The 22,683-nt window shown below is 45.9% G+C and overlaps 1 protein-coding gene across 1 annotated transcript in view; it reads right to left on the minus strand.

The window, feature by feature from the left end:
* LOC126455848 (uncharacterized) overlaps positions 1 to 22,683 on the minus strand; it is a 111,320-nt gene that overhangs the window by 48,569 nt on the left and 40,068 nt on the right. Inside the window, exons 3-5 of the mRNA XM_050091609.1 lie at positions 17,710 to 17,817; positions 17,560 to 17,664; positions 2,970 to 3,254 (exon numbers count right to left, since the gene is read on the minus strand). Of these exons, the coding sequence (XP_049947566.1) occupies positions 2,970 to 3,254; positions 17,560 to 17,664; positions 17,710 to 17,817 (498 nt within the window). The remainder of the gene's footprint in view (positions 1 to 2,969; positions 3,255 to 17,559; positions 17,665 to 17,709; positions 17,818 to 22,683) is intronic.

The following is a 22,683-nucleotide window of genomic DNA, read 5'->3' on the forward strand; positions in this document are numbered from 1 at the left end:
AAGAGCACCTAACGTGATAAACAAGAGCAGGATTGCACTGTAGTTTATCTCTTCCCCTCCCTCTTCACACACACATACACACACACACACACACACACACACATACTTGAGCGCGCGCACGTACATACATACACTCGCAGATTTGCAAAATTAAGTGTATGCACAGGGGTAGACACCGTTCATTTTAAGTTCACGTAAACTGGACACTCTCGAGGTACCTCGTGATTCATCTCTCTGCATTTTTTTTACTGATTTACGGTTCTCTGTTTTCTCTCCAAAAACTGCATGGGACATCGAGTGGAATTTGTCAATACGATGTGTAGTTATCAATGGAATAATCACACAAGTCGGACAGCTATGACGCAAGGCAAGCAAGATTTATGCTTCATATCCCGACGACGACGAGATCATCACAGCCGGTACGGAGTCATGCAGTGGACATGGGTAAGTTCTGTAACTGGCTGTTTTCTTCTTCAGAGAAACGAAGCCAACAATTCACCTTTCAACTAAATTGTTTGAAAATATATTCTAACAGCTGTTGTCGTTTTTACTAAGACGTTTCCAGATAAGTGATCTTGTCTCATGTTTACAACAGAAACGTTTCGAACGCTGTTGCGAGTACCTTCATCAATGTGATGTATTCAATTTTTATAAACAACATGACGATGCCGTCAAGTTTAATTGAAGGTTCACTATGGTGAACAAATATCTGGCTAGCCGCACGGGAATTTCAACGCCGCTTCAACCGAATACCAGTCGTTTACCACCAAGCCACCTCACTTCGAGGAATCTAGTGAGACCCCTCATCTGATGAAAGGACTGTTCTTTTTTCATGGAGAACGCAGCAAACCTAAGGCTGATGATGATGAAGATGATAATGATATCTTCTACATCTGGTCGATAAGAAGGGCAAGGGGGTAATTAGAGTTTAACATGCAATCGACGATACAGATGGGAGATTATGGTTGAACGTGCCATCGACCCTAAGGTCTCCAGAGATGGAGCAGAAGCTAGGATTGGGGTACCTAAATCTGGGTGGCCGGAAGGGGATTTCAACCGCTTTCCTCCCAAATACGAGTCTGTTGTCTTGCCATTGCGCCATCTCACTCGGTCAGTCTACTGACGAGATCATCAGAGACGGATGCCGTCATTGTCGAGCATAGCACAGACTGCGTAATAAGTTAACTGAACAAGTACGGCCCTTCACCAAACTGGAGGACATTGAGGACAACTTTCCACGAAGTAGGAACAAGCAAGCAGAACTAAATCTATGTTAATGACGAAGAATAATTGATGATTATGGATGATGTATAGTGAGATATCATAAATAACAGATAATGGTCCGCATTTCGTGGTCGTGCGGTAGCGTTCTCATTTCCCGCACCCGGGTTCCCGGGTTCGATTCCCGGCGGGGTCAGGGATTTTCTCTGCCTCGTGATGACTGGGTGTTGTGTGATGTCCTTAGGGTTAGTTAGGTTTAAGTAGTTCTAAGTTCTAGGGGACTGATGACCATAGATGTTAAGTCCCATAGTGCTCAGAGCCATTTGAACCATTTGAACAGATAATGGACTGATCGATGTTGACTGATGGATGATAACCAATGATGATAGTTGTGGTGATGATGGTGGTGACGCTGATGACAATGAATTGTACTTACTCTGGATACGAAAAGCGGAAGGAAGATTAAGAGTTTCGACCAATCGACGTCAGCATAGAGAAAGATTCTTTCCATTCCAATATCATTCAGATGGAGTTAAGGACGAACCCAGCGAAGGGAAAAGAAAAAAAATTTTGGCAAGCCGAGCTCGCATCCTACTCTGCCCAGCAGACGGATGTAGCAGTTTAGTATCAGTTTCATGGAAGCCAGAACATGCGATGTGTGTTGAGCAGTAGCAAGTCTAAGGCGATCCATTTGTAGTGAAATCTCAAAACTACTTCTTCATTCACCACGAAACTAACGTGAATGCCCCTCTCTCCAACCCCCACCAGTTTCCCTTTTAACTCAGCTTTTGGGTGTGCTCATGGAAGAAGCAGTATGATAGATGGACAAATATGGCGGATGAAGTCGGCAGAAGTCCACCTCAACAAAAAATTGCAGTACTTTTTTAAAGATCATCATGTTCGCCGTAGATAATAAAATTATTCATGTTTAAAATCCAGTACTGCTATTTCGGCACTGTGACCATTGTCAAGAGCAGTACTGCGAAACTGTGCTTCAGTTCAGAGTGGCCATACAGCAAAATTGCAACAGTGGTTATTGTAAATACATAATTTTTCGTGGTAATGCAGACTTTGCCTGCAAATTTCACTGATGCAATAATCTCGGGTTATTACCCGAGTCGTATCGTCCTATTGTCGACACGTTTAAAGTAGTTTCCTACTCGTCATTTTCAGCCGAAAGGTCGTCTGGTTCGTTCCTTTATAAGCTTTGGACCGCAGCCTCCTCTGCGAAGCGGACAGCGGGTGACACAATCGCATGCCTCCGGAAGAGATGTAGCGACCTGTGGTGGAAAGTCCAGGAGTCGGGTCTCTAGTCTATCTATTCCGTTCATAGTGGCGGAGGCTGGACCATCCCACCGGGGGAGGGGGGAGGGGGGAGGAAGGCAAGCTCTCACCAGCGCCCACGATATGTCTTCCGGTGCACGCGACTGGCCCATCCGTTGGGCCCTCGACAGAGAAAGCTGTGGCCCACCATCTATAAAGGAACTAAGTAGAAATGAACACGACGGTTTGCCTGAAGATGTTACCTCTGAAACTCGTCGAAACGCTGCGGCAACGCGCCGCCACGACTCGACTGATAAGTCGAGAATATTTCAGAAACAAGTAACTGTACAGACGAAGGCGATTATGGTGCCCGTTAAAAAATTGTACATGATTGTGAACCGCAGCCACGAGAAGTTGATCAGTTCCAGTAGGGTGCTGTTTTAGACGAGGTAGTTCGGATGTGACAAGGGGTGGGAGAGCCGCACCTTGCGCTGCTGCGCCGCCTGCTGGCGCGCCGCCAGCTGCCTGAAGAGCGCCGCCGGGTCGTGCAGACGCTGCCGGCGCCTGGCGTCCAGCACGGCGTCGCGACGCCCGGCGTCGCCTTCGGCGCTGGGCGTCGTGGTGGCGGTGGGCCGGCCCACCAGCAGCGCCGGGTGGTACAGCGAGCGCCTGGTCGACGACTCGGTCGAGGTGGACGTCGGCTCCGGCGTCACGGTCGTCGACGGCGCCGTCGTCGTAGTGGAGCCCTGTTTGCGCGTGCGCGGTATCACCTGTCGGGACGGAGCAATGCGTCAGGCCGGAACCTTCACCGATTTATTTCCGCGCTGCCGCTCAGTGATCAAAATTTGAGTATTGTAGCAAATATTTGACGGGATTCAAGACTTGCTAGCAGATGGAACTGAACACGTTCTTCGTAATGGGACGAAATCGACAAATGTCATGTTATAGTGCCGGTACTGTTTACAGAACGATCGGTAGTCACAAAATATTATTCATCATCTCGAAAAATGGAAAATGGAGATGACCAATTGGCGTCATTGGCCGGGAGGCCCCTTGCGGGGCAGGTCCGGCCGCCACATGTGAAGGTCTTATTACATTCGACGCCACATTGGGCAACCTGCGCGTAGGATGGGAATGAAATGATGATGAAGACAGCACAACACCCAGTCCCTGAGCGGAGAAAATCCCAGACCCAGCCGGGAATCGAACCCAGTCCCGGAGGACGGCAATCCGTCACGCTGCCCAATCAGCTATCGGGGCGGACATCTCGAAAAAATCAAGGTACCTAACTAATTATTATTTAGATTGTCTTCATAGCCGGATGGTTAGCACCACACTACCTTTGGTGCGAAAGGACTGCTTTTGATTCCTGGCACCGCCTACACAGGCAATAGGGCTGGAGGGGTTCGGCCATTCGCTGATCAAAAGTCGCACGTCAATAGATCTCTTCTCGTTCTACTATGCAGAGCGCATTCGGTTAGTTGGACTAGGCTCTGAGTGGTATTTATGTTTCAATTTATCTTTTGTTTTATGACGCATACACTCAGGCTGAAACGACGACGGAAAATTTGAGCAAGGCCGGAATTTGAACCCGAGTCTCCTACTCAGATGGGCTAACCATTACGCCACCCCGTCACAGTGGCTACGCACAACTGCACGAACTACCCTAGCATGCCTCCCTCCTTAATCAAAATTCCTATTCAAGCCTCCACCCACTTTGTACTCTCCCTAAACTCGAACAGTATTGCAGAGGTTCTCCAGTGTATTGGAGTAGCCCTTTAGCATCGAACGAAACAGAGGATCCTACCTGAGCCGGCCGGTGTGGCCGAGTGGTTCTAGGCGCTACAGTCTGGAACCGCGCGACCGCTACGGTCGCAGGTTCTAATCCTGCCTCGGGCATGTGTGTGATGTCTTTAGGTTAGTTAGGTTTAACTAGTTCTAAGTTCTAGGGGACTGATGACCTCAGCAGTTAAGTCCCATAGTGCTCAGAGCCATTTGAACCATTTTTTTGATCCTACCTGAAACCTTGGCACAAGTGCTTTAATCAAACTAAATTATATCGTTCGAGAGACCTTTTCAAATATTAAACGTCTGTGATGAACTGAGGAGACGAATTTAAATTTGTACCAAGGCCAGGATTCGAACCTGGGTCTCTTGCTCACTAAGCAGACGCGCTATGCACTGTCCCAGAATGGCGTAGTAGTTAGTGCATCTGCTTAGTGAGCAGGAGACGCCGGGTTCGGATCCTGATCTGGGTACAAATTTTCATTCCACGCTTCAGTCTGTATCTGCATCATAGATGTCCGATACTTGAAAAGATCTCTTGAATCATATGGTTTCATTTGATATTTTTGTTTTGTTTGTAGTTGTATAGACTATCTGCAGTCCTGATATGCATTAGAAGCGTCACGCCACAGCACTACAGCACGAAATGAAAATGACGCAGCCCATTCATAAAATGTGGGTGGGCTGTTTCGCTGACTTTTACCTCCTCTACCAGCGTGCGAATGATATGTGGTGCACACATGTACGGGTGGTTGTAATTAAAGTGCAGCTATTCAAGGAGCTCCAGTATGGGGTATAATAATCGTGTGGCAGCGAAACTTGGAAGATATGTGTAGTGTTGGCTGAAGAGCCAACACCGTGTCACGAGAGGAGGCCAAAATGCACGCGTCTTAGCTCACGCAGGCTGGCGTGAGGAGGGAAGGACTATACTGACGTGAGGTCTGGAACGTGACAAGGAATGAGTATTCAGTAAGCGGACGTAATTAGTTTGATACTTAACTTTAATCCATTAATGATGAACGTCGCTCTTGACGGTACATGATTCACAATATTATCTGTTCAGAATTCATTCTAATTACTGAATAGGGTGCCTTGCAATGTCGTAGCAAATGACGTAGCTGAAGGCTATGCTAAACTGTCGTCTCTGCAAATGAGAGCGTATGTAGACACTGAACCATCGCTAGCAAAGTCGGCTGTACAACGGGGCGAGTGCTAGGGAGTCTCTCTAGACTAGACCTGCCGTGTGGCGGCGCTCGGTCTGCAATCACTGATAGTGGCGACACGCGGGTCCGACGTATACTAACGGACCGCGGCCGATTTAAAGGCTGCCGCCTCGCAAGTGTGGTGTCTGGCGGTGACACCACAATATGCTAATGCGTTAATGTGGAACCAAGCTGTATATAAAATTGGTTCCAATTATGTGCACCAGGTGCAAATCTGCCGCTGTTCACTGTCTGCATGACTGTATGACACCCATGCTGTCATCTGACAAGCCGTAACGTGAGTGCACAGTATGACTGTCTAGGAGAGAGACCGTGAGCTGTTAGTGAAACTGTTTTATGCGAACAGCAGCAATTACAGTGCTGCATTGTGAGAGTATCACCGACTGAAAGGTCTGAGAAGAGGCCAATTGTCATTAAATGGTTTAAAGAAGATGATAACGAAACTCGAGAACACAGGTGAGCTTGGTGTGGCTCTTGAAGAGGAAGGCGTCCTATCCCGATATGAAATGAAATGATCGTACGGCATTGTTGGCCGTGAGACCCCGAAATTAGAAGTCCTTTTTAGCTGACACCACTGCGGCGACTTGCGCGTCAGTGATGATGAAATGATGATGAAAGACACACCACACCAAGTCATCTCGAGGCAGAGAAAATCCATGACCCCACCGGGAATCGAACCCGGGACCCCGTCCGCGGGAAGCGAGAACGCTACCGCTAGACCACGAGCTGAGGACAGTCCTAACCCGGTGGAAGTTTTTGACGGTTCATGCTGTAACCGCCCATGCAGCACGTGCCACGGGAAATACTAGTTATCGTGCAGTGTCACGAGAATGTCTGCAGCTGTGACTCATTCTAACACCATCTACCACAATGGGTGGAAAGCATTGCATTTCATCGGGCCACGTCGCCTTCACAGTACCTAATAACACTTAATTTTTGAAGTTTCTGGCGTCATCCTCTGTTTATTGCAAGATTTGTACTTCGCAATAATCGTAACTACAGTGTGTACGTCGAGGAATTAGAACAACAGTTTCTAATTGTGGGAGCTGACAACAACACGAAATTATTCGGAAGATCGTCGGTTCATTTCCCCGCCAGGTCACCCTTATTTAGATTTTTCGTTATTTCCCTAAATTGCTTACTGCAAGTAGCATCATGGTTCCTTTGAAAGGGCACATGCAATTTCCTTCCCCACCCTTCTCCAATGCGAGCTTGTGTTTCGACCTTTAACGACCTCGTCATCCACGGGAGCTAAACGCTGGTCTTCCTTTTTAGTGGGTTATTAAGGAAAACATGCAGAGAAACAAATGAAACAGACACGTGCCGCGGCGGGTATAGAGAACTGCCATCAGCGGATGTAGAATTGTATGTGGATACTTCAAGAAAAAGAAGAACAAGAAGACGTAAATGTGCTGATGAAACTACAAGAGTGAAGCAGTCGGATCTTGCGAGACGTCACGGAAATTACGAGAATGAGCGTACATTATGGAGAAAGAGGTTTGAAAATCCCGTCTGGCCATCCTGGTTTTCCACGGCTTCCCTGCGTCACTTGAAGTGTTTGCCACATTAGTTTCTTGAGAGCACCGCCAATCTCAAGCGCCATTGTACACCGATTACCACAACAGGCTCGCTCGCTCGCCACAACAGGCGTTATTAAGGAGAAGTTTATATGACAATAAGTGAACACTGACCACACCGATTCTAAAAAAAAGTAGATGACATTATTAGAAAAACAAAATTTAATTTTGTATAAAATTGGCACGGAACTAGTTACGTTCTGCAAAAAAGAGAGATTATGAAGAGCCTAAGCGTAAAATGGAATTATTGTAGGGTAAGATTCCCAACCTGTTTAATTACTCCCTAATGGGTAAAATGTAATTTTCTGAAGGGCAAGAACAAAAGGTTTCAACTGTGTTTTGGTCATAAAAGTAAAGTGTTTTCAAAAGATAATTAATATTTCGTATGTTTGTAATACTGATTCGTAAGTGACCAACGAATACGCTGTTGTCAAATACTAAGTTGACAGTGTGGTTGAGACTACAGCTTGTGAGACGAATTCATCAACATCTTCATATACTCCACCCTTTACGCACATACTTCGTAATGTGCCTCTACGACTGTAAAATTGAGACATATGCATCACATACGTCTAAATAACTCGTGAAAATGCGTTCTCCGAGCTGTAGGTACTTCCCGCAATAGATCACAAGTTGCTTCTTCATCTACATCTACATCTACATTGATACTCCGGAAGCCACCCAACGGTGTGTGGCGGAGGGCACTTTACGTGCCACTGTCATTACCTCCCTTTCCTGTTCCAGTCGCGTATGGTTCGCGGGAAGAACGACTGTCTGAAAGCCTCCGTGCGCGCTCTAATCTCTCTAATTTTACATTCGTGATCTCCTCGGGAAGTGTAAGTAGGGGGAAGCAATATATTCGATACCTCATCCAGAAACGCACCCTCTCGAAACCTGGCGAGCAAGCTACACCGCGATGCAGAGCGCCTCTCTTGCAGAGTCTGCCACTTGAGTTTATTAAACATCTCCGTAACGCTATCACGCTTACCAAATAACCCAGTGACAAACGCGCCGCTCTTCTTTGGATCTTCTATATCTCCTCCGTCAACCCGACCTGGTACGGATCCCACACTGATGAGCAATACTCAAGTATAGGTCGAACGAGTGTTTTGTAAGCCACCTCCTTTGTTGATGGACTACATTTTCTAAGCACTCTCCCAATGAATCTCAACCTGGTACCCGCCTTACCAACAATTAATTTTATATGATCATTCCACTTCAAATCGTTCCGTACGCATACTCCCAGATATTTTACAGAAGTAACTGCTACTAGTGTTTGTTCCGCTATCATATAATCATACAATAAAGGATCCTTCTTTCTATGTATTCGCAATACATTACATTTGTCTATGTTAAGGGTCAGTTGCCACTCCCTGCACCAAGTGCCTATCCGCTGCAGATCTTCCTGTATTTCGCTACAATTTTCTAATGCAGCAACTTCTCTGTATACTACAGCATCATCCGCGAAAAGCCGCATGGAACTTCCGACACTATCTACTAAGTCATTTATATATATTGTGAAAAGCAATGGTCCCATAACACTCCCCTGTGGCACGCCAGAGGTTACTTTAACGTCTGTAGACGTCTCTCCATTGATAACAACATGCTGTGTTCTGTTTGCTAAAAACTCTTCAATCCAGCCACACAGCTGGTCTGATATTCCGTAGGCTCTTACTTTGTTTATCAGGCGACAGTGCGGAACTGTATCGAACGCCTTCCGGAAGTCAAGAAAAATAGCATCTACCTGGGAGCCTGTATCTAATATTTTCTGGGTTTCATGAACAAATAAGGCGAGTTGGGTCTCACACGATCGCTGTTTCCGGAATCCATGTTGATTCCTACATAGTAGATTCTGGGTTTCCAGAAATGACATGATACGCGAGCAAAAAACATGTTCTAAAATTCTACAAGAGATCGACGTAAGAGATATAGGTCTATAGTTTTGCGCATCTGCTCGACGACCCTTCTTGAAGACTGGGACTATCTGTGCTCTTTTCCAATCATTTGGAACCCTCCGTTCCTCTAGAGACTTGCGGTACACGGCTGTTAGAAGGGGGGCAAGTTCTTTCGCGTACTCTGTGTATTCTTATTCCGCTTCGCAACAGATAAACGAATTAAGTGACAGTACAACGCAACAGTAACTATATAATGGCTACTATATTGCTGTAGGGCGTAATTACTATTATTGTTATTGTTGTTACCATTATACACGTGTAGGCCGATAAAGGACGACGTGACGAGTCTAGCTGATGTGAGATTTTCTCAAGTGTCAAATTACTTTCATCTGCTCACTATGTAGTTTCTTGTTTTCTTCCGACTTCTTCCTGTCTTGAATTTCTTGACGTCTTGACTGACATACCACTTGAGTATTTTGTGGTTGAATGTTTGTCTCTCTTGTACACGATGGTTGTTATTAAACTTCTGATACCTGACAGGACCCACATGAAAAACGGGTGATCGTAGGACAATGAAACTTTGTGGAAACGTTTGTAAGGACAAGCGGAAGAGAAATAACGAATAACCCATTGAAAGAAACACATTTTAATTTCGACATAGGAATGTAACATTTGTTAAAAAGAAACACATTTTAATTTCGAAATGAGAGGGTAACATTTGTTAACTGCGTGCCACGATTACGTTCCAGCTTAGAAACGTTTCTCGGTGTCACGACCGTCTGCATCCACGACAGCGTGGAACTGAACTAGACATTCGTCTACTGCTGCCCGAAACATCTGACGCGGAAGCTACCTTCCTCACTGTGTTGATCTTCATCCTCCAACGTGCGTTAGTGTCCCGTCCTTCAGAAAACCCCACAGCCAGTAATCACACGGGTTCAAATCTAGCAGCCATGCAGCTTGAAACGATCGGCCAATGATTCGGTTTTCACCAGATGTTCTTCAAACCCTGATGCGGAAAGAAGACTTCCCCGTATTCCTTTAATGCGTCGCTACTGACTAAGAGCAGTTGCTGTTGTTTTAAGACAGCACCTTTACGGCTAAAGCCCTGCTCACTTTGTCGAGACCCATGTTTACTGTCTGCAACTGTAATGCATATAGATGCTTGTGTTTCAACCCCACGGTGCCGTACCAGTACCGACGCCTAACGGCAAGTCGTGACATTAACAGAACTAACAACGCAAATCCTACAGCGCATAGTCTGAACACCATTCCTATAAGGTTGGGTACTCATACGATAAATAGTTTCCCGTCTACACTAGCCGAAGAAGCGAAAGTTTAATCATAACCACGTTTTATATCTGCATCTGTTGTGCCAGCATCCTTCCGGTCTTTTCTGAACTCGGTGATATACTTCATGTTCTTAATGCGCTCCGTGTACTACAAGATCTGTTCAGTTTGTCGAGTGTCCGGCATTCTCTTGATATTCCCATTAAACGTCGGTCGACGTTTCTCATGTTATTTGCTACCTGTAAGTTACAAGTACAAATCTGTTCGGTCTTGTCTGCTCCACAGTCTGAAGCATTCTGCTGTCTTACTGCACCCCAGGTTTTTCTGATAATTCTTCTCTCTAGTTCCTTGATATTTTTAGTTCATCTGTCCGATGCATGACCACAGTTTCTGATGCGTCTAAGGTTTATAGCCTGTTGGCAGTGTTGTAATGTCTCACTTTTACAGTTCATGATAGGCGTGATTTATTGTAGATTTTTCCGTCTTCTCGAATTGTCTAATCATCTTTTTACTTCTCTGTTCGTGTGTACACATTATTATTATTATTATTATTACTATCATTAATACCAGTGGTCAGACACGAATACTGGCAGGCAAAATCTTCCAGTTTCTGACAATTCAGAAGTAAGGAGTCCAGCAGCCAAGTGATTTACTGACAGTAAGTATGATACACACATTTTACCTTGGTTGATTTTATATGTGGGTGCAAAGTGTGGGCGAATCAGGTGTCGCTGGGGAGAGAATTGGTGCAGGGTAGCATCTTTCGTAACTCCTATGGATAGCTAGCTTTCTTTTAAGAGGAGCTTTAGGTGACACTAGCGATGCACTAAGAATTTGTTCACCATCCTATAAAGAAAGTTTGTTAGAAAAAAGCAGTCATAATTGTTTCACTAACTCGTTAATTCGTGACTTAACAAAACACGTTCAAAAACTAAATTTCATTTATATTTCGTCATTTTTAGAAAATTCGCATTTGAAAAAAAATGTTTTCCATTCTAAAGTTTAGTCAGGTGGTAATGTTAATGATGGGATGATGGAGAGGTAGGCAGGAGTGCAGAGGGGAGGCGGAAAATGGAAGGGGGGCGGCTATCAGCTCATACCTGACTGCACTCAGTCTGGTTGGGAGCCACTTAAGTAGGAAGAATCAAGCTAATGGCGGAAGAGGTCTTCTTTCCCCACCTCAGCCCCTCTCCCAAACCATCCAGAAAAAAATTTAAGATCTTTGCAAAACGATCTCACACCCTGCCCCACCACACAGAAGAATAGATACGCTATCTGTTTCACTAAACAGCTGAAACGATCACCCACTCACAGTTGCACGTTGCATGTCTAACGGCTTCGCCGGCCGAAGTGGCCGTGCGGTTCTGGGCGCTGCAGTCTGAAACCGAGCGACCGCTACGGGCGCAGGTTCGAATCCTGCCTCGGGCATGGATGTGTGTGATGTCCTTAGGTTAGTTAGGTTTAATTAGTTCTGAGTTCTAGGCGACTGATGACCTCAGAAGTTAAGTCGCATAGTGCTCAGAGCCATCTAACGGCTTCCAGAGGCAACATAAATTTGATTTCAGTATTTGATACAATCCATGACCAAATTTAAAAATTTAAGATACTCTCATCATTTGCTCTTTAAGAGGTATAATCTTAAGTTAAAATATAACGTAATAAGTGAAGAAGTATCTCTTGAGGCAGCGTAGCTCACGACGCGCAAATTACCCAGACTACATTTATCGAATATTTGAAAACCAGACCACTTAGCGACTTCCAATGAACTTTAAAGATAAATTCAAACCTTTTCGAAACTTTTTCTCGCCCACACCCTCCATAAAAGAATAAAAATAAGACAAAAGCTTATCGCTTTCTAAATTTTCGCTGTTCATTCATCAAAACTTCAGCATCAGCCATACCGTTTTACTTTACAATTTCTTACTAACAGACAATGCATTTTTCAGACAGCATCCACAATAACACTGAATGTACCTGCAAAATTATATCATTGTACGACACATATTTCAAAAGATACGACCTCATAAAGATTCCGATACGCGAAAAACCAGTTCTTATAAAACGTAGAGCAACCACTGAGCAGAATTTACTCAACCAGTGTTTGTTAATGAGAGTACCTAGCGGTGTATTTAAGGCAATTAACTCATTTGTAAAGTAATCAGACATTTGAACAATAGCCAGCCGGGGTGCCCGAGCGGTTCTAGGCGCTACAGTCTGGAACCGCGCGACCGCTGCGGTCGCAGGTTCGAATCCTGCCTCGAGCGTGGATGTGCGTGATGTCCTTAGGTTAGTTAGGTTTAAGTAGTTCTAAGTCCTAGGGGACTGATGACCTCAGAAGTTAAGTCCCATAGTGCTCAGAGCCATTTGAACCATTTTTTGAACAATATTATTTTTACAGCAGAATTTTGCGTGCCCATCCGATAGAGCAGCCCAAAGCCGTGTAGAGCGATATACGGTTTAGCGACATGTATTTCCATAAACAGTAGAACACGAAAAATGCGCAGTACTCTAGTGGCGACTGAGTATCGCTGCTGCATGGCGTTAGCAGACAGCACGGAGGAGGGAGGCACAGACGGCGTGAGTGGAACAACGAAGACATGACGAACGAAAGTTCTACTGTCCCTGTTAATACATACATCTGTAAACTGAATACCTCTTCAAGGTATAGGCATGTTAAACTTCACTTTAACAACCATTTTGTTTGTATCGGAAATAAACCGACGCTTTCCATTGACATATTGACGTTAGGTATTGCGTGAATGACGTGATGAGCAATAGTTGTTTGGGCTGACTCCACTCTGTAAGAACCAAATTCTAAATATCTGTTGTAACACCAGAGAAAATTCTCCCGATGATTCTTAGAACCGACACCCGGTACATACAGGATGTTTCTATAACGAGTGTAAAAATGAGAGAAGTGTTAGATTGGTTAATAACAAGCAACTTTCACGTAGCAACCCATGTATGTATCCCATAGCGTTCGGCGCTATGCGTCATTTAACAGAAAGGCGCACCGCCTGGAAGGTAGGCATACAGCCCACCATCCTTGTCAAGATGGTAGCAGGTCTGCAGACCAAAGTTGTCAATTTCCTTGTGACATATACACTCCTGGAAATTGAAATAAGAACACCGTGAATTCATTGTCCCAGGAAGGGGAAACTTTATTGACACATTCCTGGGGTCAGATACATCACATGATCACACTGACAGAACCACAGGCACATAGACACAGGCAACAGAGCATGCACAATGTCGGCACTAGTACAGTGTATATCCACCTTTCGCAGCAATGCAGGCTGCTATTCTCCCATGGAGACGATCGTAGAGATGCTGGATGTAGTCCTGTGGAACGGCTTGCCATGCCATTTCCACCTGGCGCCTCAGTTGGACCAGCGTTCGTGCTGGACGTGCAGACCGCGTGAGACGACGCTTCATCCAGTCCCAAACATGCTCAATGGGGGACAGATCCGGAGATCTTGCTGGCCAGGGTAGTTGACTTACACCTTCTAGAGCACGTTGGGTGGCAAGGGATACATGCGGACGTGCATTGTCCTGTTGGAACAGCAAGTTCCCTTGCCGGTCTAGGAATGGTAGAACGATGGGTTCGATGACGGTTTGGATGTACCGTGCACTATTCAGTGTCCCCTCGACGATCACCAGTGGTGTACGGCCAGTGTAGGAGATCGCTCCCCACACCATGATGCCGGGTGTTGGCCCTGTGTTCCTCGGTCGTATGCAGTCCTGATTGTGGCGCTCACCTGCACGGCGTCAAACACGCATACGACCATCATTGGCACCAAGGCAGAAGCGACTCTCATCGCTGAAGACGACACGTCTCCATTCGTCCCTCCATTCACGCCTGTCGCGACACCACTGGAGGCGGGCTGCACGATGTTGGGGCGTGAGCGGAAGACGGCCTAACGGTGTGCGGGACCGTAGCCCAGCTTCATGGAGACGGTTGCGAATGGTCCTCGCCGATACCCCAGGAGCAACAGTGTCCCTAATTTGCTGGGAAGTGGCGGTGCGGTCCCCTACGGCACTGCGTAGGATCCTACGGTCTTGGCGTGCATCGGTGCGTCGCTGCGGTCCGGTCCCAGGTCGACGGGCACGTGCACCTTCCGCCGACCACTGGCGACAACATCGATGTACTGTGGAGACCTCACGCCCCACGTGTTGAGCAATTCGGCGGTACGTCCACCCGGCCTCCCGCATGCCCACTAAACGCCCTCGCTCAAAGTCCGTCAACTGCACATACGGTTCACGTCCACGCTGTCGCGGCATGCTACCAGTGTTGAAGACTGCGATGGTGCTCCGTATGCCACGGCAAACTGGCTGACACTGACGGCGGCGGTGCACAAATTCTGCGCAGCTAGCGCCATTCGACGGCCAACACCGCGGTTCCTGGTGTGTCCGCTGTGCCGTGCGTGTGATCATTGCTTGTACAGCCCTCTCGCAGTGTCCGGAGCAAGTATGGTGGGTCTGACACACCGGTGTCAATGTGTTCTTTTTTCCATTTCCAGGAGTGTAGATAAAAGTGAAGTGGGGTTGACGTTTCATGACCTTCATTTGCAAATAGTTAAAAAACTGCTCGAAGTTGCACCCTCCTGCTTGAATGCACTCCGTGGAACGACTCCTTAGCGTTTGTCGCCCCCTTTCAATTGCCCGCAGGAAAGTTGGAATTGCGTCAGAGGCTGCCGTAAATGGCACTATCAGCTCTTCATTTGTCACGATAGGAGTTTCGGAAGCAACAGATTTCAGATGTCCTCAGACGAAAAACTCAAGGTGCGTCAAGTTGGGGTAACGTGCAGGCCTTGCCATCGGCGCACCACACCTTATCCAGTTCTCACCAAATGTCTTATCTAAATGATTACGAACCGCATAAGAGAAGTATGCAGATGCTCCATGATCTTGGTACCACAGGCGTTGTTGCGCGTTGGGTGGTTATGTTCCAGTAACTCTCGCAGTGTTTTCCCTTAAGAAGATTAAGTATTTATTTGCTTACAGTCAATGGTTCGAATGGCTCTGAGCACTATGGGACTTAACATCAGAGGACATCAGTCCCCTAGACTTAGAACTACTTAAAGCTAACTAACCTAAGGACATAACACACATCCATGCCCGAGGCAGGATTCGAACCTGCAACCGCAGCAGCAGTGCGGTTCCGGACTGAAGCGCCTACAACTGCTCGGCCACAGCGGCCGACTGCTTTCAGTCATAGAGGGAGATTATTGACTACCAAACCAGCCCAAATGTTGACGGCTAAGCGCTCTTGGCGACCACGAACAAAGGAATCGTACGGATTTTCCCGCGCCCACGTGGCTGCTGAAAACACCTTCCCTTGCAAAGGATGCTTCATCCGTAAAAATTACAAGGTGTCAGAATTCAAGACGAGTGGCACACATCTGCAAAAACTACTGGCAAATCTTCTGGGTTAAGGGCTTGAACTTTGTAAAGGCGGTAAGGTTCCAAATCACTTTCATTCCACACACGCCAAGCCGAAAAATGGCTTGCACCCATTTCCCGAGCAACACTCTGCGAGCTTCTTGAGAGCGTACTTTGCAGCTTGGCTAACGCCTTCTGTTCAAACTCCGGTGAAAAGAACTGTGCGTCGACGATAGCATCCATCTGCCCTTCGCACCTGTATCACAAAATGAAATCATCGGGTTTCGCTGCAGCCCTTAAGTGCACATGCACTGTTACGAAAACTTGTCAGCGGACAACTCACCCCCAATGCCATGGGCCCTGTTGACGGCAGTGAACGTGCATGGATCTGGCACTGGACAATTTGGAAACCGCTAAACGTAAAACCATTGAGCAGCGAAAACATTTCCATATGCAGCTCTGTCAGCACTGTGCATGTCTGCCCTTTCCTCCCAAGAAAAGCGCTCCATCTACCGTTCGCTGTGCACAGTACCAAATGCAAGTGTATCCCCATTTATTGACACGCTGACACAGAACGAACCACACTCTGCAGTGTGCACAGGTGCCGTCCTCTATGCGACATCATATGAAATCAGCATTTTCACTGCTTTCGTGTCCCAGCAAATACTGGTAGAAACTGTGTGGTGTGGTCCCACCCGGAATACCTGCTGCCATTTCGATTTTGAGGTTCGCCGATGATATCGTAATTCTGTCAGAGACAGCAAAGGACTTGGAAGAGCAGTTGAACGGAATCGTCAGTGTCTTGAAAAGAGGGTATAAGATGAACATCAACAAAAGCAAAACGAGGATAATGGAATGTAGTCGAATTAAGTCTGGTGATGCTGAGGGAATTAGATTAGGAAATGAGACACTTAAAGTGATAAAGGAGTTTTGCTATTTGGGGGGCAAAATAACTGATGATGGTCGAAGTAGAGAGGATATAAAATGTAGACTGGCAATGGCAAGTAAAGCGTTTCTGAAGGAGAGGAATTTGTTAACATCGAGTATTGATTTAAGTGTCAGGAAGTCGTTTCTGAAAGTATTTGTATGGAGTGTAGCCATGTATGGAAGTGAAACATGGACGATAAATAGTTTACACAAGAAGAGAATAGAAGCTTTCGTAATGTGGTGCTACAGGAGAATGCTGAAGATTAGATGGATAGATCACATAACTAATGAGGAGGTATTGAATAGAACTGGGGTGAAGTGACGTTTGTGACACAACTTGACTAGAAAAAGGGATCGGTTGGTAGGACACGTTCTGAGGCATCAAGGGATCACCAATTTAGTACTGGAGGGCAGCGTGTAGGGTAAAAATCGTAGAGAGAGACCAAGAGATGAATACACTAAGCAGATTCAGAAGGATGTAGGCTGCAGTAGGTACTGTCAGATGAAGAAGCTTGCACAGGTTAGAGTAGCATGGAGAGCTGCATCAAACCAGTCTCAGGACTGAAGACCACAACAAACAACATTTCGATTCGGATGGCGGGTTGTATGCCTAGCTTCCTAGCGATGCTGATACTGTTAAATGACTCCTAGCGCAGAACGCTAGGGGAAACGGATGTGGGTTGCTAAGTGAAACTTGTTTGTTGTGACTCACTCTATCAATCCTCTAATTTTTTACATTCATTTTAGAAACACTCTGTATGTACTGTATTATGTCAATTGTAGATGGGTGAAAGGTCGGAACGCGTCTTGACAAAAATAAAGCTATTTGAAAAAGCGGCTGGTTGTCGTATTTTTTGAACTAATGCAATCTACACCACCATATACAAGAATAAATAAATATTCTGGACACACGTTTATACGGCTTCTTTTCCTAGTTGGGCACTTGTTTTCAATCGCCCTGTGAGTGAAATGGTAGCTGCTGAGCTGCCGCCGTACCTGTATGACCCCCGGCCGCGGCGCCGGCGTGGGCTCCAGCGCGTTGCGCAGGCCGAACTGTCGCAGCGACGGCCTGACGACGCGTGACGTCAGCGGGTGCGCAGCCTGCGTCAGCGGCGGCTGCTGCCCAGCCGAGGCTGCGTGGGCGGCGGAGGCGCGGTCATTCGTCTGGAAGCCCGTGCCGTTGCTCGCGGAGTACGAGACGCGTTTGAGAGTGCCGCTCTCGTCGATGAAGCCGAACATGCCCTTCACGTTGCCCTGCAACGAAACCAGCATTATCACGCGGGTGTCCGACCTGACAATTGCACTTGCTTGTACAATTGTCCAACATAAATAGTGGCCGCGTATGACGACCTTTCTGAAGACAGAGCAGCTCGTATGTAGGAATGGACATGGTGTCCAAAAGAAGTTTTCTTGTCAAAACCAGCTTTTTCTACAAGTTCAAGAGATCAGAAGGCAATTGAAGTGACGCTATGTTGATTTACAGAACGATACTTTCCGCACCATGACATAGTAAATAAGGTCCGTGAGTGCGGAACATCTGAACAGGTACCTGAGTGCATTGAAAACTTGCTATCAGATAGTACCCACAAGGGAAACGTACACAGAATTTATTTATTATATGGGGGATGGGGCACCTACTGGTCTCGAATTTGGGTGTCTCAGCAATCCTATTACAAGAATTTGACAGATCATTCGCATCGCCATTACCTCATTTGTGGTAGACATTACATCACGGGGCAGTAAAGGCTTTTGGCGTGTCGTTTTCGCCTGCATATCGACCGATGTTGTTTTGTGCACCCCTCTACGCTGCTCGGTTGATTCTGGCATGAAATGCCTTCTTTTATTTGACTTCGGTGTGATCCATTGTGCTCTATGGTGAAGCTGTAGCCTAGAGGCGCCAGTCGTGCTATGTACATTCATTCTGTTGGTGGTGCATAGACTGTAGCCGTTGTATAAGGTTGTTGTTGTTGTTGTGGTCTTCAGTTCTGAGACTGGTTTGATGCAGCTCTCCATGCTACCCTATCCTGTGCAAGCTTCTTCATCTCCCAGTACTTACTGCAACCTACATCCTTCTGAATCTGCTTAGTGTATTCATCTCTTGGTCTCCCTCTACGATTTTTACCCTCCACGCTGCCCTCCAATGCTAAATTTGTGATCCCTTGATGCCTCAGAACATGTCCTACTAACCGGTCCCTCCTTTTTGTCAAGTTGTGCCACATACTCCTCTTCTCTCCAAGTATATTCAATACTTCATCACTAGTTATGTGATCTACCCATCTAATCTTCAGCATTCTTCTGTAGCACCACATTTCGAAAGCTTCTATTCTCTTCTTGTCCAAACTATTTATCGTCCATGTTTCACTTCCATACAAATACTTTCAGAAACCTAAATTATCCTAAGGAAAAACACACACACCCATGCCCGAGGGAGAACTCGAACCTCCGCCGGGACCAGCCGCACAGTCCATGACTGCAGCGCCCGAGACCGCTCGGCTAATCCCGCGCGGCAGCACCGTGCTCCCGGTCGCATATGCGTCAAGGTTCTCTCGGCAGCGGAGGTTAAGTACTCTGTCTACGAGTTGGAAGCAAGGACACTTTTATTTGGCCTGGAGAAATAAGTTCTATTTGGAGCACAGACATTTAGTATTAGAAACTGACAATCAGACGCTATGCTGGGTATTGGTTAGGCCTCCTAAAACTGGAAGGAGAACATACTGGGCAGTTCTAATTTCAGATTTCCATTGTGTTGTAAAGTACATGAAAGGTTCTGACAACCATCCGGCCGATGTCCTAAGCCGTATGTTTAGCGGGGATCAGAAGTCTACTGAGATCATGCAGTCAGATGGTAATCACTACTGTAGTGCAGCTACACTAATCGATGCCTTCGGGATCCGGAAGAGCAATAGCAGCGGGATCAGGCGCCCAAGAGTATTAAGGATCAGCTTCTTAGTGGTAAATGAGTAGCTGCGCATCATTTTAACAAAAGTTTCGCATTTATTGTACCAGCTACAACGGGAAGTTAAAGATGTGTCTCCTCAGAGAGTTATTCCAGCCTGTATTTAAATATCTTCATCATTCCTTGTGTAAGAATACTTCGGTTAATTTTAAGACCATTATGAAAATTGAAGAGCATATTACGTGGCCATCCCTTATTTCACATGTTAAGAAATTGGCCAATGAATGTCAGGATCGCCGATCGGCCAATCCCACTCCCAGTAGTCACCGTGATTTGTTGCTCTCTAGTCGGGAAGAGAGTCCGATGAACAAATTATTTCTGGATTTTTTAGGTTTGTTTCCCCCTACTAAGAGTAGCAATAAGTATATTTTCCTTTTGAAGGGTGCTTTCACCTGGTTTGGTTCAAATGGCTCTGAGCACTATGGGACTTAACTGCTGAGGTCATCAGTCCCCTAGAACTTAGAACTACTTAAACCTAACTAACCTAAGGACATCACACACATCCATGCCCGAGGCAGGATTCGAACCTGCGACCGTAGCGGTCGCGCGGTTCCAGACTTTAGCGCCTAGAACCGCTCGGCCACTCCGGCCGCCTCACCTGGTTTACCTGGCATGTCCCAAGCAGAGGGGGATTGTGACTATGATGATACAGCATTTTGATAAAACAATATCTCACTTTGGGCATCCCAAGATATTAGTCAGTAATAATGCACCTATCTTTACTTCCAGATAATTTAGCAAATTCTGTTTTGATAGTGCCATAGCACCACCTATGCTTTTAATTTCGCCAATGGTAGTTTTTACTTTTGTATTTGCTGAGTCAGTTCTCCCGACATTTATTTCTTTTTTTATTTCTTTTTCTTCTTTCCTGCAAACACTTCGCCTTGGCTGCCCCGCATTCTTGTGCTTCCTTCTTTCGTAGATCAATTGAAGTATTTCTTCTGTTAACGGAAGTTTCTTCGCGTTTACCTTCCCTTTACCTACGTGTTTCTGTCCAGCATCTGTGTTTACCTTTTTTAGAGATGTCCATTCCTCGTCAAGTTAACTGCCTACTCTGGTATTCCTTTTCGCAGTAAGTATCCACATCCTTAACGAACTCCTCAGTACTTCAGTATCCTACTTCCTCCCACATTGATTCTTTCGAACGATTCTCTAATCTTCGGTCTACTTTTTGTTAGTAAATTGTGATCTGAGTCTATAGCTATATCCTGGGTACGCCTTACAATCTCAAAACCTGTTTTCGGAATCTCGGTCTGCCCACCATGTAATTCAGGTGGAATCTTCCCGCGTCTCCGGGTCTTCTCCAAGTATACCTCCTACTCATGTGATTCTTGAACAGAGTATTCGCTATTACCATCTGTAATTTATTGCAGAACAGAATTATTCGTTCTCCTGTCTCATTCGTACTGCTTATACCATATTATCTCGTAACACTTTCTTGTCTTCCTTCCCCCATAACCACGTTCCCATCCACCATGAGTATCAGATTTTCATCTCCCTTTACATATTGAATTTCTCTGTCTCTTCATCTTCTACTTGTGACGTTGGAATATACACCTGGACTATCGTTTTTGGCGGTGGTTTGTTGTCGAATCTGATGAGAAGAACCCTATCACTCAACTGTTAACAATAGCTCACTGCGCCTTGTCACGGCGCGCACGGCTCCCCCCCGTCGGAGGTTCGAATCCTCCCCCGGGCACGGGTGTGTGTGTTGTCGATAGCCTAAGTTAGTTTAAGTTAGAGTAAGTAGTGTGTAAGCTTACGGACCGACGACCTAATCAGCTCGATCCCATAAAATAAAAGAAGTAGCTCACTCTCTGCTCTACTTTCTACTTTCCTATTCACAACAAGTCCCACTCCGTTTACACCACTTTCTGCTGCTGTTGATATTAATCTATATTAGTCTGTTCACAAATATGTATCTTTTTTTTGCGATTCACTTCACTTATCACGACTGTTCTACATAGCGCCTTTGCGCTTTGCTTTTCAGTTTTTATAGCTTTCCTACTACGTTCAAACGTTTGACATTCCAATCTCCAACTCCCGCCGTTGGTCATTCCATCTTTTTCTCGTGGTCGGAGATTCGAATGGTGAACAAATCCGGAATCTTTTGCCACTGGAGAGAGCATCATGGCACTTTTCCAATTAAAGGCCACATGTAAGTACACACTGTATATCTTTAACATAATGGTTGCTATTGCCTTCTGCATCCTCATGCTGATTCTTCCACTTTTTAGGGGCAATTTCCCACTCCTAGGGCAGAGATTGCAGTGAGCATCTGTCCACTCCTCCGCCCTCTGTAAGAGGGTTGTTGATAGAACAGGCGTGAATTGTTAGGTCGGAAGTCTTCGGCTGTCACTGCTCATGTATTTTTTATTTTATTTTTTAAATTTAAGCAGTGTATGGCTTCGAACCCTTGATTCAGAACGTTCTCATTACTAGTCAAAGACGATCCCCTTTTTTTCGTCATTGTTCGTTGCATTTTGCCGGGACGGACGATACATGACACTCGTTCATGTTCATCGTAGACCCTTTCACTCAGTTAGCGCACTGACCGAACACGATGAGCTACCGTGCCGGCGTTCGTGGGTGTATCTTATTTATGATCGGTCAAATAATGGTTCAAATGGTTCAAATGGCTCTGAGCACTATGGGACTTAGCTGCTGAGGTCATCAGACCCCCAGAACTTACAACTACTTAAACCTAAGTACCTCACACACATCCATGCCCGAGGCAGGATTCGAACCTGCGACCGTAGCGGTCGCGCGGTTCCAGACTGTAGCGCCTAGAACCGCTCGGCCACCCCGGCCAGCGGTCAAATAATAATGTTTCTCTGATGAATATTTTATATTGTTTTATAGTTGTTCCTTGCCTGTCCTAGTTTCCTGTCTGTACAGTTATTTACCGTATCTTTCACCAAATGTTTTTCGATGACTGATGTATGTTTTTGGGAACATTTATTAGTTAAGATGTTTTGGTCTTTTGCAGTAGGAATTGAAGTCATACTGCACTTTGTTGGTTTTACATAGTGAGGGAACCATCTGAGTCAGATCAAGGTTTACACTATCCCACCATCTATAATTGCTACTTAAAATTCAAATATCAAGAACTTATTAGTTTTTCTGAGCTTTCTAATTTCACATGCCAAAAGAAATTTCTAACT

This window comes from Schistocerca serialis, chromosome 2, assembly GCF_023864345.2.
Source record: "Schistocerca serialis cubense isolate TAMUIC-IGC-003099 chromosome 2, iqSchSeri2.2, whole genome shotgun sequence".
In the NCBI taxonomy this organism is placed as follows: domain Eukaryota; kingdom Metazoa; phylum Arthropoda; class Insecta; order Orthoptera; family Acrididae; genus Schistocerca; species Schistocerca serialis.